This window comes from Ricinus communis, chromosome 10, assembly GCF_019578655.1.
Source record: "Ricinus communis isolate WT05 ecotype wild-type chromosome 10, ASM1957865v1, whole genome shotgun sequence".
Taxonomy (NCBI): domain Eukaryota; kingdom Viridiplantae; phylum Streptophyta; class Magnoliopsida; order Malpighiales; family Euphorbiaceae; genus Ricinus; species Ricinus communis.
Genome location: NC_063265.1, coordinates 5,807,670 through 5,824,900, shown reverse-complemented (window position 1 = coordinate 5,824,900; position 17,231 = coordinate 5,807,670). Strand labels below are relative to the sequence as shown.

General features: G+C 27.8%; 1 protein-coding gene across 1 annotated transcript; it reads left to right on the top strand.

Moving 5' to 3' along the window:
* The first annotated feature begins 15,407 nt into the window (after positions 1-15,407).
* Positions 15,408-17,202, top strand: LOC8269398 (lactosylceramide 4-alpha-galactosyltransferase). The gene has a single exon (XM_002531298.4). The coding sequence runs from the start codon at positions 15,724-15,726 to the stop codon at positions 16,963-16,965; it is 1,242 nt and encodes a 413-aa protein (XP_002531344.1). The 5' UTR covers positions 15,408-15,723; the 3' UTR covers positions 16,966-17,202.
* The last annotated feature ends 29 nt before the right edge of the window (positions 17,203-17,231 follow it).

Sequence of the window (17,231 nt, the reverse complement as noted above, 5' to 3'; positions counted from 1 at the left end):
TAAACCCATTAAAAAATTACTAAGTCTTTGGGCCCATTATTTTAATATCTAAAGATATTAAGCAAGTAGCCTATATAAATGGTATTTTTGTGCGTAAACGCAAGAAGAAAAATAAAATTGTGAGATACAAAGCACAACATATAGCACAAGGGTTCTCGCAAAGACCTAGCATTGATTGTGAAGAAACTTATTTCATAGTTATGGATGCAATTACATTTAGATTTTTAATTAGTCTGACAAGTTTAGAAGGACTCCATATGCATCTTATGGATGTCGTTACAACTTACTTATATAGATCACTTGATAATGATATTTATATGAAAGTTCTTGAAGGACTAAAAATGTCTGAAGCATGTAGCTCAAAACCACGAGAGATGTATTCAATTAAGGTATTAAAATTCTTATATGGATTAAAGTAATATGGATAAATGGGGTATAATCGCCTAAGTGAATATCTTTTGAATGAAGGATATACTAACAATTCAACTTGTCCATGTATTTTTATTAAGAAATAACTTTTGGTTTTGCTATAATTGTAATTTATATTGATGATTTAAACATCATTGGGACTCCTGAAGAGTTAACAAAAACAGTAATTTATTTAAAAATTGAATTTGAAATGAAAGATTTGAGACGAACAAAATTTTATCTCGGCCTGCAGATCGAACATTTATTTAAAGGGATTTTTATTTATTAGTCAACTTATATTGAAAGATATTAGAAAATTTTAATATGGATAAATCTCATCCAATGAGCTCTCCCATGGTTGTTAGACACTTGGATGTGAAAAAAATTCTTTTCGTCATCGAGAAGATGGTGAAGAAATACTTAGTCCAGAAGTACCATATCTTAGTGCTATTGGAGTATCTTGCTAATTATACAAGATCAGATATAGCATTTTCTATGAATTTGCTAGCAAGATATAGTTCCTCACCAACTTGAAGACATTGGGACGGTGTGAAACAAATTTCCTATTATCTACTTAGTATATCAGATATGAGTTTATTTTATCCACAAGACTTGAAGTCGGAATTAATTGGATATGCAGATACTGGATATTTCTCTGATCCACATAAAACTCGATCATAAACGGGTTACTTGTTTATATATGGTGGTACTACTATATCTTGGCGTTCTATTAAGCAAACTCTAACCGCCACATCATCTAATCATGCTGAAATATTGGCAATGCACGAGGCTAGTAAAGAATGTATATGGTTGAGATCTATGATCCAACATATCAAATAAATATGTAATCTCCCATTTGATAAAGGAAGTCCAACAATGCTATATAAAGATAATGCTACTTATATTACACAACTCAAATAAGGATATAGTAAAGGAGATAAAGCCAAGTACATTTAGACAGTTTTTTTTCACACATGAGCTTCAAAAGCAAGAAGCTTTAGATGTTCATCGAATTTGATCTATTGATAATCTGACAGATTTGTTTACAAAAGCACTCCCTATAATAACATTTGAGAAGTTGGTGTACAAAATTGGCATATGCCGATTAAGAGATCTTTGTTAGAAGTCATGTTTTCATGAGGGAAAGATTTTGATACACCACTTTTTTTCCTTAGTTTAGGTTTTGTTCTATTGGATTTTCCTAGCAAGGTTTTTAACGAGGTAATATTATGGCGCAAGCTTCATCATGAATAATATACTCTTTTTCATTCACTAAGATTTTTTCTCACAAAGTTTTTCTTAATAAGGTTTTAACAAGGCATATCCATAGACATCCAAGAGGGAGTATTATGATAATATTAAAGTACTTAGGTTATATTGGATGTCTATCATCATATCTATGGATAGATTTTCTTATATAAATAGAACTCTATTTCTGTAACCTTTTACACCTATAAATAGGTGTTGCAATCAGTGGAATGATACATACATATACATATTATACATACAGAAAAATTACTCGCTCTTCTCTCTTTATTTTCTTTGTTTTTGTTCTTTATTTTACAACACTCTTTATTTTTCTTCTTATTCTTTATTTCATAATAATTTTTAATTTTTTTTAAAGTTATCTAATGTTGTTTTTAGAAGTATCCAATTTTCACTTTCTTTATCTTCATTTTCTTCAAGATTAGTTTTAGATACTTTATAAATATTTAATGTATACTATATTTTAGTAAACACATACCAGTTGTTGTTGAACATTTCTGAGTTAAATTATGTTTCGCTTTTAAAAAATTTAATATATCCAAAATATATTATTATTTGGTAAATATATACTTTTTGTTGTTCAATATTTTTGAGTTTGTATTTTGTTTCATTTGGAAAAATATGTATCTAATGTATACTATTTTAGTTAAATATATATATTTTGCTATTATTTATTATTGTTTTATTAATATTTCACATTCTTTTTAATTTTTTAAAATGCTTACAAATATTATGAATATTGATTAAATTATTCATTTAAATCTTAATATTAAGAGAAACTGATATTCATATTATTAATATTTAAATATAAATATAATTAAAAATTAACATATATTTTATTTACTTTATATCAAAAGTATATCGTACACGTACTTTTTTTTTCTTCAACATATAATTTTTTTGACCTTGTTGCAATTTACTTCATTTTTAGATATAATATTTTCCAACACATCACGTATCTTTAAATCAAAAAATATCTTTTAAATCTATTTATTTAATTGTCATCACTAATATCACAAATAAAATAAAATAAAATGTTGTTTCATAAAAATTGATGTATTTTAAATTTATTATCTGTCAAAAATATATTAAATACATATTTTTCAAAAGATATATCAAATATATATATTTTTTATGTATTTTTATAGTTATTTTAAATTTTTTTTGAATGCATAAAACTTTGATTTCGAATACTGCCAAAATTAAAAATTGGGCTTGGGCTAAACAGACATTTGACCGAGCTGACAATGAGTCATATTTCAAAGTGCCCTCCGCCCACCCTTCACTTATTTCTTTTCTGAGCCCACCCTTCCACTTATTCCTCACATTATAAATAGCCTAAACTATATAAACTCATCAACTTTTTATCTGAAAAGTTCAATTACATTATATTTATTTCACCGTCTAAATTACATGAAACACAATTAATTACACGTCAAAAAAAAGTCACTTTAGCTCTTTTTAACTCATTTATTTTTTATTTTAATAAAAAAAATTAACACTATCATTATTAATAAAAGAGGTAGAATAATTAAAATAATTTCTATGATATAATTATTTTATTTTATTTTAAAAATGCGATTGAATTATTTTAAAATATAGAAATTTAATCACTGTTTCTGAAAATTTAAGAATTTATCCGTACTTTTCACCTTTATAAAAATATATAATAAAAATTTCTTCGCTTTTATATTAATAATTAATATTCGTAATTCTATAATTCAAAAAAATTCAAATACTCATTACTTTTAAAAAATAATAATTTAATATAGAATACTAACATTTAAAAAGAGTTTATATTTTTTTAATTTATGGAAGAGCCAATGAACTACACAGTAAAAACGAAGTCATTTCTACACGCTAAATAGATTTTAACTAATCGTGTCAAAAAGTAAAAAACCTAAACGCATACACGTTTATTAATTAGGTTAAATAGATTTACCCATATAATTTATTTAAAAAATTTAATTTTTAAATAAAAATAAACATTAAAATTGCAAAAAAAATATATTTATTTAATTATAAAATGACTTAAATTTTTATCTTTAATTTAAAATATAATTATATTTTTATAAATAATAAATTTATTTATATAAATATATAAAGAGAAAAAATAAATATATTTAAACGTATTTATATGTATCGTATATCCCTGTTAATCTATAAATCCGTTTAAATAAACATATTTATTCGTATTAATCACGAATTAGGCAGATTAACCTGTTTAAACCTAGTATGTTTTTGTATTATAAATGAATTGACTTGTATATAATTTAAATTTATTTAATTATGTATCGTATCATATGTGGATTAATCGGATCCTGTCAAGAATTGCCAAACTAACAGTAAGGAATACTCATCCGTTACACGGGTGACAAAAGCCAAATCCTACCTAATACAAGAAAATAATTCAAAGTATCAGCTCTCAAAAGATTTAAAACTCCTAACTCTGAATATAATGTCAAACCTTACGTAATTAAACGTCTAGTCATCATTTTGGAAACATCTATTTGAAAATTTACTAAAGAAAATTCTGATCAATTTTCGTAAGAGGTATACATTTAGACTTTTATGTTGTTAACTCGTAATTTGGTCATAAATCTGAAGACACGCCATCTATCTATGATTTTTTCATGTTTTGCCACCACATGACTAATATTGAGGTAAATAATTTCATTGGCAACAAAATTTCATTGGTAACAGGCCATCTATTTATAATTTTAATTTTTATTATAAACAACAATATTTATTGAAAATTTATTTAATTTTTTATGACGTGAAGAATGAAGTTCCATACCAACATTTTATTCACCATCCGCATCACACTTGACTTTAGATAAATTGCTTTGTTGGTTCAAAATTTTACCGTTTATATTCAAATGGTAATAATTCTTTAATTTATTTTTTTTAGTATCACACTCATTATGTACCGATTAGGATTCTAATGATTTTTTATTGATGTATTAATTAGTGTCATGCTTAGATGAACTTTCAGCTGCCACATAATCAAAAATACCGAAAACCCAATGGCTACTGATGTCACTAAATGTGTAAGATAACAACAATAAGATTCATTTTAAGTAGGAGTTTAAGCAATAATATCTAAGGGTTGTATTAGCATTAGCCTTTCATTGGTAATTTAAGTTTGTGTTTATAGGAGAAGTGCTAGTTATTTTCATATATGGCATGATCCTAATGATTAAGAATTCTGATTTCTTAAAAGTAGTGCTTTGTATATGCGTGGAATGGTGGTTCGCATATTGAGTATGTTAGTGGTCTAGATGGACTGTCGAATATTGGTGAGTTTTTAACTTGCATGGGAATTTGCCTGTAAGTCTCCATCAACTACCATCGATTGAAATAAAAATAATGGGTGTGGTACTAAAAAGAAATAAATTAAAAAATTAGTATCATTTCAATATAAATAGCAAAATTTTAGTACCAACAGGGTAATGTATCCAAAATTATATGTGACTGGACGGTGGGTGGATGATGATGTAAGCTACACCCTCTATATCATTAAAAATTAAACGAATTCCTAGTGGGTACTGTTGCCTATAATAAAAATTAAAATTTTTGATACTAAAAAAAATTAAATTATTAATACCGGTTAAAAACATAGATCAAAATCTTAATACCAATAGAACTATTATCTCACTAATATTCATATTTCTTTAATCTGTCTCAACCTTATCTATATAATGTAACATATAATATTTTTGTAAAATTGTTTTTCATATATTAAAATTATCTTAATTAACAAAATATTTTTATTAAAATACACATGTATATATTATGATTAATTATAATTAATTTATAATTTTTAGTATATTATATAATTTTTTTCGTATTTCATATGAATTTTTCATGTTAATATTTAATGGTTTTCAATTTATAATTTATTTTGAGTGGATCCTTCTCAAAATGTCACTCCAAATAAATGATCATTTGTCTCACAAATATTACTAATTTTCCAACACAAGTATGGCGGTTGGCAGTTTATGGTAAAAGACTTTTCTTTTTCTTTTTTCTCTTTTATGGAAGAGAAAGATAAAATAGTGCTGGTGTTTTTAAGAGAGTGTTTAATAGTCTAGAGATTTTCATATGGGAATAGTTTTTTCTTTAGGATGGTGGCGATGGCAACGTTAGGTAGTGATACTTCTGAAAGTGGTGGCCAAACTGTAAATTTTGATCAAGAAAGGAGACAAGAAGATGAGAAGAAAAACAAACAAGACGGTAAGTGTAGTCAGTTAAAATTGGTTTAATAAAATAAAGTAATATTTGATCATTAAGAGGGATATATATGTCATTCTATTTAATTTTAATGGTTAACTGAAAAAAGAACTTTAACTAACAAAAAAACTAACATTTCCAGTAACTAGTTCATTATTTCATAATCAAAATGTCATATATTTCTAAAATGCTAAAGAATGACTAATATAATATGTGAAATCTTAAGGATAAATAGTATTTAGGGATCTTTTCAAAAATATTCTAAAACCAATAAAAGATAAATTTCTTTTTGAGAATATTATTTTTTAATTTTTTTAAATTTATAGTGTGGTTACTTTTTAGTTATTTTACCAAAAATAGCAAAAAAAATTTAGAGAAGGTAAAAAATGTATTTTTAATATTTTATCCAATAAAAGTGAAAAAAATAAAAAAATTATAAATTTGATAAAAAAATATGGACATTTTTAATATTTTTCCCAGTATTTATCCCTAATAATTAATATAAAGCTAAAAAAATTGTTCATATTATTTATATTATTAATAAGTCCATTTCAATAAATAATCTGGCCTATATTTCTTATTTTAGATATCATATGTTTAAAAGATAAAAAACTCTATCATTATCTAATTTACCTATACAAGAGGTAAAAGTCAATCTAAAAGTGACCTACAATGAGAGGTGATTTTCAGATGCATCAATGTATCGGATGTATTCTACAGAAACCCAAAATTATGAATTCATTTATTAAAATAATTAGTTGAACGCATTTGACCCTGAGTTCATCCAAAACACAAATACGAGTATGTATATCTGCCATCAAAATCATTGCTTCTAATATGCGAGAATGGAGCATCTCAGCCTTCCATCTGTTTGACTTGGGAGTTAAATAAACCAATTTTTATTAAAATAATCAAATTATTTTTTGCTACAACCAAATTAATTGAGCTAGATTATTCTACAGTTGCATGCAATCATAATTTTTTCGTTAGTCACATAATTTTCAAATTATTTCATTAAAAGATATTTTATTATAAAAAAAACTCTATAAAAATATTATCAATTCAATTCAAGTTCAAAGATTCTCAAATTTCCCCCATCTTAAAATTATGAAAAGAGCAATCAAATAAAAAATAGTTGAATAATTATAAACTTATCTTAAAAACTAAAATTATAAACTTATCTTAAAAACTAAATTCTTTATATATATGGTGTATGAACCTTTTTAAAATTTGACAAATCAATGTATAAATATTTTTTTTAACAAATTGGTTGTTAAATTTGTAAATCGCGGATGTTTTGGTGTCTTTAGTAGGTTGACTTCGTGATGCCAAAAATATATATATATATATATATATATATATATATATATATATATATATATATATATATATATATATAATTGCCACTGTGGCAAATGAAAAGACAATTTGCTGAGGTGGTTAATGAGATGAAAAGGACATCAACACCAATTGATGTGCACGACATTATTTTTTGGGGATAGAAGGAGAGGAAGTGAAGGGTTGTGGGGTTAGGGTTAGGGTTAGGATTTAGTGTGGGAGTTGGATTAGAGATTGGAGGGAAAGTAATGAATTCCAATAAGTGAAAAGAGAATTCATCTGGATTTGGACTTGGAGAAGGTGAATTCATTGAACTGATATGATATAATTTAAAAATTCAGTTAATTTTTATAATATCTTTATTAGGGGTTTTTTTTAGTTTTAAGGTTAATTGAAGGAAATAGGATAAAGGCTATTTTTGTAAATTCATGCTTAAGAGAAGCACATGAAACTCACATGCATCTCGAGTCACCAATTTTTGTTACAAATCAGCAACTATATGGCAAAATTTAAAAACTTCGAACACCTTATAGATTCATTATTTCTATATATAATTCATAATTTCAAATATACATCATTATGCTATTTGGATTTTGAAGATTCTTTCTATCTGTTTTCTCATAATTAATGTTTAATTAGACAAGTTGGTAATTTAACAATAATCTTTAGCATGATCTCGTACAAAAACTAATTAAGTATTCGCAAATGTATAAGGAGAAAAACGAAATTATTGGGGGATAAAAGTAGAATTATGACATCTCATCTACCAAAAAAATAATAGAGAATGATTGCAAGAAAGAAACCTCTAATAAAGAGATTTAAGAATTGACAATTGTTTCTTCATAAAAAAAGGAATTGATGGATCTGACTTAATTTAAGTAAATTTATTATTATTTTTTTCTTTCTTTTGAGAAAATTGTTATTGCTATTCCTAAAAGAGATTTCCAAGCTGTTAAATGGCAAAGTCATCATCAAGTGATTGATTTCTATTGTATATTATATATGGATATACCTTTTCAATAGCATGACTTAACTTAATAAGTCATGAGGATTAGTCTAATTCGTAGTCCAACTAACTTTGATTCTTTTTATTAGGGGAGGTGATTTTCAACATTGAATATTCTAACGTGCTATTTGCAATTATATGATGATGGGATTGTTCTAAAAAATAATTATTATTATGTAAGGTGATGGTTAGAATTAAATGGAAATGCAATTTTTTGACCAATTGAAGATTTTGGTTAAAATTAAATGAAAGCACGCTGATACAGGGTTGTCGTTATGGAGTTTTTTTAGCCTAATTTTTTCGCAAAATAGCATATTTGCCTCTAACATTGTTGGTTTCAATTTTAATTCTTTTGATTTTGTTTAGAAAATATAGCTATATTTTATTAATGAAGATTAATAAGTATATTTTAATATACAGATAAAAACACGTATCAAATATTAAAAAATATATATAAATAAATTTACTCTGAACAATTATTAATCGTGTTTATGAAGCAGTATACGTGTGTTTTGATAAATTCGATTATTTGAATGACAGATTAAATTTCTTCTTTCTTTTCACCATTATCATAAAAAGACAGCTCAACACCTCTAATGAAGGATTATAAAACTTATATCGAAGAAGAACTCAATACTTCCATAATTGGAGACTATAAAACTTTTTAAAAATTACATTAATATTTATTAATTAAAATTAATTAATATTAAAAAAAACTGCCACCGATCTAAAAATAATAGGTAATGAGTTAACAAATAAAGCTTTTATAGAAGAAAAATAAGAGAGAAAAAAAGACAACTAAAGTTTTTTTTTTTTACTTTATAAACTATTAAGCTATTCTTTTCGTTCTCTTTAATACTTTTCATTCTCTTTAATATAAGATTTATTGATATTTCAATCCAACGACTCAAATTAAACTCTCAATACTAACAATAAAGCTAAAATGATTCAACCACAAAGTACAAAACTGGAATCCAAAGTTGTTGTTTCCTTCTCCAAAGTTTAATTTTTTGTTCTCATATATATTTGGCCTAATTACCTATTAATTTATGATATTTTCACCTTTTAACAAATCTAGCCAATTGTTATAATTTTTATTTTAAATCACCTAAAATTTAGTTTTTTTTTCTTTTAAAAATATTCTCAGACAGCGGAGGGTTGACCACCAAGGTGGTTTGACTCTGACATGTATTTTAAAAAGAAAAAAAAAAGCTTAGTCAGCATACCGACTCATTTACCATTCTTTTTCTTCTTTCTACCTTATTTCCTCTTTCAATTCTAAGGTTATTAATTTTGTTTCTTTTATGAAAACTTTACAACTTTATTCTTTTATTATTTCCCCTGTTTACTTAGTCAGAACAATGTATGCAAGCAAGAATCAAATTCTTATAAAAGTTCATTGTTCTCTTTTTTTTCGCACTGCAGTAAAGATGATAATTTCATTCAGTAGGGAAATTACAATCCCTCTGGAAAAGAGAGTACAATAGGAGGGAATTTGAAATCCAATCACCACTATTAAAAAGAGACATGATGTTTGACTAGCCAATTCGTTATAGCATTAGCTTGCTTACTAACACTAGATACAGACCAAAGAAGCTTAGTACTTATGCAAGACTGCAAAAAATAAAAATTAGCAGCAATGTCACAAGGCGGTCATCACCAAACTGTAAAAGATCAACTATACATTTAGCGTTAGTCTCAAGAATAAATTTGCTCTAGCCATTTGAAGTCACCAGCTAAGGCCATGGCTTCTTCTTCCAGAGTAGAAGAGGCACATCTGTTATACGCCCTACCATCAACGATTTCATCGCCAAAAAATAAAATTTTTGAAAAATGATTTACAAGTCGAGCGAGAGGTTGAAGAAGGAAAGCGACAACAACATAAGTAGGATGGAAGTGGGGATGGGGTGGCAGCAGTGGAAGAAAAGGTTGAGAAAATAAAGGCTTTTACAAATAGAGAAAGTGGGAAAGCTTGAAGAAGAAGAAGAAGCAAAAATAGCAGAGGGAATGTAGGTGGGGGTGCAGTGGCAATAATGGAGGGAAAGGGAGGGGGTAAAATTGTTGCTTTTTTTCGTAGAAAAAAAATTAGTATAACGACCCGGAACTAGATCACATAATGCGCCTTTTGACTGTTTAGTTGTAGAGTTGTAGGAACTTTGAAGTTAAACGTGCTTGATTCAGAAAAATTTTAGGATGGGTGACCTCCTGGGAAGTCTTCGAACTCGCCAAAGGGACAAAACCGTGAGGCCAGTGGAGGGCCAAAGCGGACAATATCTCATGTGATCTGGTTTTGGATCGTTACAAAATAATATCATAGCAAGACTCCTCGAGTAGATGTGTGGTTCAAGGACGAACCAGGCAGAAGTTGGTGGGCATGTGACAACCTGGCCTAGAGAAGCGGTCCGACGAGGGTGGGAAGTGGACGCCAGGGTAAAGATAGGATGCGTGGATAAGGAGCGCTTCTGGCAGGCTTTTAGGATGGCAGCACTTTAAGGTCCGGGGGTACATGAATGAATCGAATTGCATATCGAAATGGGCGGGGAATGGTTGATAACTTATACATAAAGAGTTGGAACTAATCATACGAAGCGCCTTTTGGTTGTTTGGTTGTGGAGCTTTTGGTTGTTTGGTTGTGGAGTTGTAGTAACTCCAAAGTTAAACGTGCTTGGGTCAGAGAAATTTCATGATGGATGACCTCTTGGGAAGTTTTCAATCCCGCCAAAGGGATAAAATCGTGAGGCTAGTGGAGGCCACAGCGGACAATATCTCATGTGATCTGGTTTCATATCGTTATAAATAGTATCAGAGTAGGACCCCTCTAGTAGATGTGTGGTTCGAGGATGAACCAGGTGGAAGCTGTTGGGCATGTGACAGCCTAGTCTAGAGAAGCGGTTCGATGAGCTCGAGAAATGGACGTCGAGGCAAAGATAGGATGCTTGGACAATGAATGACTTCTGGCAAGTTTTTAGGATGACAGCATTCTAAGGTACGGGGGTAATCTAATTGCACATTGAAATTGGGTGGGGAATGGTTAATAACATATGTGTAAAGAGTTGGAACTAATCACATAAAATGCATTTTGGTTATTTGGTTGTAGAGTTGTAGGAACTCCAAAATTAAATATGCTTAGGCTAGAGAAATTTCAGGATGGGTGACCTATTGAGAAGTTCTCAAACTCGCCAAGTGGATAAAACCGTGAGACCAGTAGGGGCCAAGGTGAACAATATCTCATGTAATCTGGTTCAGAGTCGTTACAATTAGGGCTTTTACAAATGGAAAAACACAAATAGAGAAAATGTGAAAGTTTGAAGAAATTAGCACTAGAAGAAGGATGGTGGTGGATAGTGGCAGTAATGGAGGGACCAAATTGTGTTTTTGAAATAAAGATTAAAATTCAGGTTTAATTAAAAAAAGAAGCTAAAAACATTAGCTTTAATAAAAAGTAAAAAGTTTAGGAATATATAGGTAATTAGGCCTATATATTTGACTTTTCTATTTTTATTATCTCTTTAGTAATGCTAATATTTCTCTTCTTTTTAGGGATGTCAATTTGTACTCTGTAGGTATCCATCCGAATCTTACCTTGTCAAACTGGATAATACCTGAATTGATTGGGTAATGAATATAGATAACCTATATTTGAAAATATTATATTGAGTAATGGGTGAGTACAAATATTATATTACTCTATCCATATTCGTACCGGTATTCTATTTGAAATATTTTCTTAAAAAATTGAATACAAAATTTTATAAATTTTATAATTAAATTTACTAATTTTAATTATCTAATATTTTGTATTTATAGAATTAAATAAACTATTTAATTATTTAATATTTTTTAGTATTTTAATATTTTATTATTTTAATATAACCTATTTGAATATATTATATATAATTTTAGTTAAATAAGATTATAAATTTAAAAACTATGTACTTAATATTTTAGTTTACTTAGATTTTTAATATATATATTGAAATCTTAATAAATAAATAATCAATAAATTAATAATCTTAATTAAATAATAAAATTTCTCAATCCCAACTCGAGCCAATTTATTATATATATATATATATATACTCTAAGTGCCCCATAGAAGGCATCCTCATTTGAATATAAATACATCCTCTAATTTTCTTTTTTTACTTTACTTAAGAGTTTCCTTGCACTATATTATAAATAAGATTCATCTATGTTTAGATTAGAGCGATGCAGACAGTAAAACTTTTCCTATTAATGTAATTCAAAAAATCATAATCATAATTTTTGACTAGAAAATGGCTTAATCTCTTTTTTTTAAATCAATAAAAGTTTGAACTTTAACATTTGAAACAATTTATCTTGCCACTGGACTGAATATCAGTCAAAAGAATTCTTATAATTCCACAAAAATGGTTTCCCTAAATTACTTGACTATGAAGTTAGGCATTTGAAAATATATATTTTTACAAATGTAAGAACTTAATCGCTGTAAATAAAAGATATTATCCTATTTTGTGTTTCTGCACCTGCTGCCACCCATATTCTGTTGCTTAACTTAACCTAGATGATATATGTCCTATGGGATAAAACAAGATGATTACAGTAAAAGCTACATTTCCATGTCAAAAAAAGATAAGTTGAAATTGAAAAAATAATATACTGAGTTTGCTTGCTTCACTTAATTTAAGCGATAATGCAAGAAGATTATAGTAAAATTCACATTTAGAACATTGATTAGCTGGTAAAATAAGAAAAATGGCATGATTTGTCTGCAGTGGAGTAAACCGTCAACAACATATTAAATTTATGGAACTCGAGTTTCCAGCCATAATGAACTTATAAAGAAGCATTAAGCAACAATTTGCTGTTGTTAGCAACGGGTTTTTGTTGGACACTCATGACTTGCCTAACAAATTCAGCAATCTAGAAGAAGAGAGAAGTAAAAGAATCAAAAAGATAGTCAAGTTAATGTTTATAATTTAAGAAGGAATTAGATGAAGTAATATAAGAGTTGTGTTATCTGTGCTCAATAATATCTTTGACTTACATGGCATGATGTCTTTATATAAGTATAGTTTTCCTATTCCTGGTTGAATAAAAAAATGAGCCTTTGGAATAATATTAAAGCCTAACTGAATTTATATTAGGATTTTATTTTCTTAATTTAATATATTATTTATTGTCGTCTAGAACTATAAATATATTGCATTCAATCATTAAATGAGTGACATGTATAAAAAAATATTATAAATGTTAAAATATATATTACTTTTTTTATTTAAATATAAATATTCAAAATATGTATCACAATTCTAATAATTTAATTCAATAAACTAGAACTTTAGAATAAAATAAAGCCTAATACTACTTTATGTATAGGAATAATTACAAATCTAATTTTTGGACTTTTTAGTTTGTTATCTAAATAATATTTTATTCAATCTGAGTATTTGAGCAGAGAAAAACATATCAATGTGGTGCCCCTTACGCACTTGAAAGATTTGGCCACATCATATTAAGATGAAGAAAAAGCCAAAAATAATCCTGTCAATAGTGAGCTCATCATTCATACCAAGACAACCAACCTCCACGACCTCCTCCTCCTCCGCAATCATCTTTGTTGCTCCATCAACCTCCAACATAAGAATCAATAGCAACTCGTACATAATATTGGGTTGGATTGATAGTGAAAAAGTCTGTTGGATGGTTGCCAATATGTCATTGGAGGGCACGACGGTGATGATATATTGAACTATTAAAAATAGAGGAAAATGTTTTCCTACTTTAGACACTTGATTGAACCAAAATAAGTTATCTAGAAACCAAAACTGTAAGAATTAAAAAATCCAGACAAAGCAGTTAATTTGCATATTTCCACCAAAATAGATAAACAAGTAAGTCGAAAGAATTAAATTTTAACTAACATTAACAGTTATAAATCCTGGCATAGCTCGTGTTCAGGTTTTGCTCCTAAGAAATATAACTATATATTATGAAAAAATTCTGTACTATTTTAAATATAGTATATATAACTAATAATTCTTTTAGTATAAATTTAATTTTAAAAGTCTAACTTTATTAGAATTTTAAATCAACTTAGCATCTTAATTATACTTTAATATTATATTAACACTTTTTAATTACACAATGATTGCCAATTCTAAAAATAGCAGATTAATTATAAATTTTTATATTAGTTATATATTTAATCTAATATCAACATAATAAGAAAATAATTAAAATAACATATTAAAATGGCAATAACAATAAATAAAAGAATGATATTGTATGAGTTAAATAACTCATACAATTATAATGCTAAATTTAATAATATATATTATTTTATTTTTTAATTTATAACAAGTCAAGTAATTAATATTAATGTGCTTTAGTGAAGAAAACAGATAAATTTACTAATAAAGCTTTTACTAATTCAATAGTTAATTAGGTTAATTTGATTTTTTATTAATTTAATTTAATAATATATAATATCTACAATTAATAATTTATGTGATAATAGTCTAATTTTAAAAGACAATGTCTATTTTAATTTTAAAACAAAGAATATTTCTAATTCTAGAAAATAGGATTTTTATTATTATATTAACTAACTAATTAATATTTTAGTTATACAATAATTTTTTATTCTAAAAATAGCATATATTAATTATATTTTTAACATTAGTTATATATTTAATCCAATATTAAAGCAAGGAATTAAAATAACATATTAAAATAGCGGCAATAATAAATAAAAAAATGTATACCGTTTGAGAGGTAATCAGTATAATTATGATGCTAAATTTAAAGATATAAATTATTTTATTTTTTAAATGATAATGAATTAAATAATTAATATTCACGTGAATTAAAAAAACTAGTTATACTAACTTCTTAATTTGGTGAGTTTATCTTAATTAAAGAATTGAATGTTGATAATCTTTCAACTTATTCAATAAGATGAGGTTTAATTGCATTGCATATTAGACTTTTAGTCTACAAAGACTTAGACCACTCTAAAATGAACAATTATCTCTCACCCTCCCCTAGAGCTTTTCTCCTACACCTTAGTAATTTATAGGACTAAAGAGTTTGATAATTAACGAAAGTACATGTCATTTAGTGTTCTATAAAAATTCAAACTCTTGCTATTTCGTCGAATAATACAATTAGAAATATTATATATTATATAGTTTGGGGTATAAAATAAAGTCCTAAAATGTCTTTTCACGCGTCTATGGCGGCTACCTTCCATATGCCAAAGAAGACTGATGAAAACTGAAATTCAAACTTTACAATGTTTCAAACTCTGACCAAAACACAAATTCTATAGTCCTTTTAATCTTTTTTTTTTTTTTTAATCTTTTTATTCCTTTTTGTTTTTATAATTAATGACTTTGGTCTTATCATAATGGACAATTCTTTGATTTTACACATTCGTTGATTTATATTCTTAGCCTATCTTTGCCCCAACTCCCATTAATATCAAGATGAGAAGAGTTTCCTATAGGCTGCTTGCTTATGCAAAAACTGTCATCTTCTCTATCATATTAGCTGCTGCTATAATCTTTATTTTCTCTGCAGACTGTTTCATCTATAAGGAGGAATATAAGAGAATTGTAGGGGTTTCAGAGATTCATACATTTGAAACAACAATAAGGTCATCTTTTGGTGGCTTTGGTTGGCACTCTACACGGGAAAATATTGATGAAGTTCGTATTGATGAACTAAATTCTTTGGTTGCTCCTTTCAATGTTACAGAAGAAGAAAGAATTATATGGTTCAAGAGGAAGTTGCCGGGACTAGAGATTTTCAAGTCAAATGAATTGACCCGGCAATTTCATAGTCGAGTTCTTGAATTTTTTGACCAAAAATGTGATGTTCAATTCTTCATGACATGGATCTCACCTGTGTCATCCTTTGGAAGAAGAGAGTTCCTGGCTATGGACAGCCTTTTCAAAGTCCACCCTAATGGATGCTTAATGATTCTGTCAGGAACTATGGATTCTATACAAGGGTACAGGATCCTGAAACCACTGGTTGATGTTGGGTTCAAAGTAGCTGCGGTTACACCTGACTTGCAATTCCTATTCAAGAACACCCCAGCAGAAATTTGGCTTCAGGAGATGATGAGCGGGAACAAAGATCCTGGTGAAATTCCATTGTCTCAGAATCTTTCCAATCTTATTAGACTTGCTGTTATATACAAGTATGGAGGTATTTATATTGACACAGATTTCATCTTCCTGAAAAGTTTCAAGGGGCTAAGAAATTCAATTGGAGCACAAAGTATTGATGCAGTTTCAAGAAACTGGACCAGGTTGAATAATGCAGTTCTGGTCTTTGATAAGAATCATCCGCTTATGTACAAGTTTATAGAGGAATTTGCTGCAACTTTTGATGGAAATAAATGGGGGCACAATGGACCCTATTTGGTATCTAGAGTTGTTGCAAGAGTGGCAGGACGACCTGAATATAATAACTTCACAGTCTTGCCGCCGAAAGCGTTCTACCCAGTAGATTGGAATAGGATAGGAGGATTTTTCAAGAAACCAGAGGATCAGGCTGCTTCAAGATGGGTAAAAGCTAAGCTGCTTCAGCTTAGTGGAGAGACTTATGGTTTGCACTTATGGAACAAGCAAAGCTGTAGAATCCGCATTGAAGAAGGAAGTGTCATGGCTGGATTAATCTCTGATCATTGTGTAATTTGTGAATATGATTACAGCTCTTAAAGGGAGAAATCCAGAAGTCGAAGTCGCATACAGATGTCAGAGAGGAGTCCGATACTGATTGAAAGATGAGTATATATTTTTCTGTTGCTTGAAAATGCACTCATTTCTTTGTTTATCTTGACGATTGATTTATATCTTTCATTTATTGATTTCAATTTTTTCCTGGAATCTTTGATCCTAGTGTACATATGGCTACCATTTGATAGCAAAATGAAACAATCGAAAAGAGTTGAATTATAGTTTCCTCCCAATTGTGTAAAATCTGT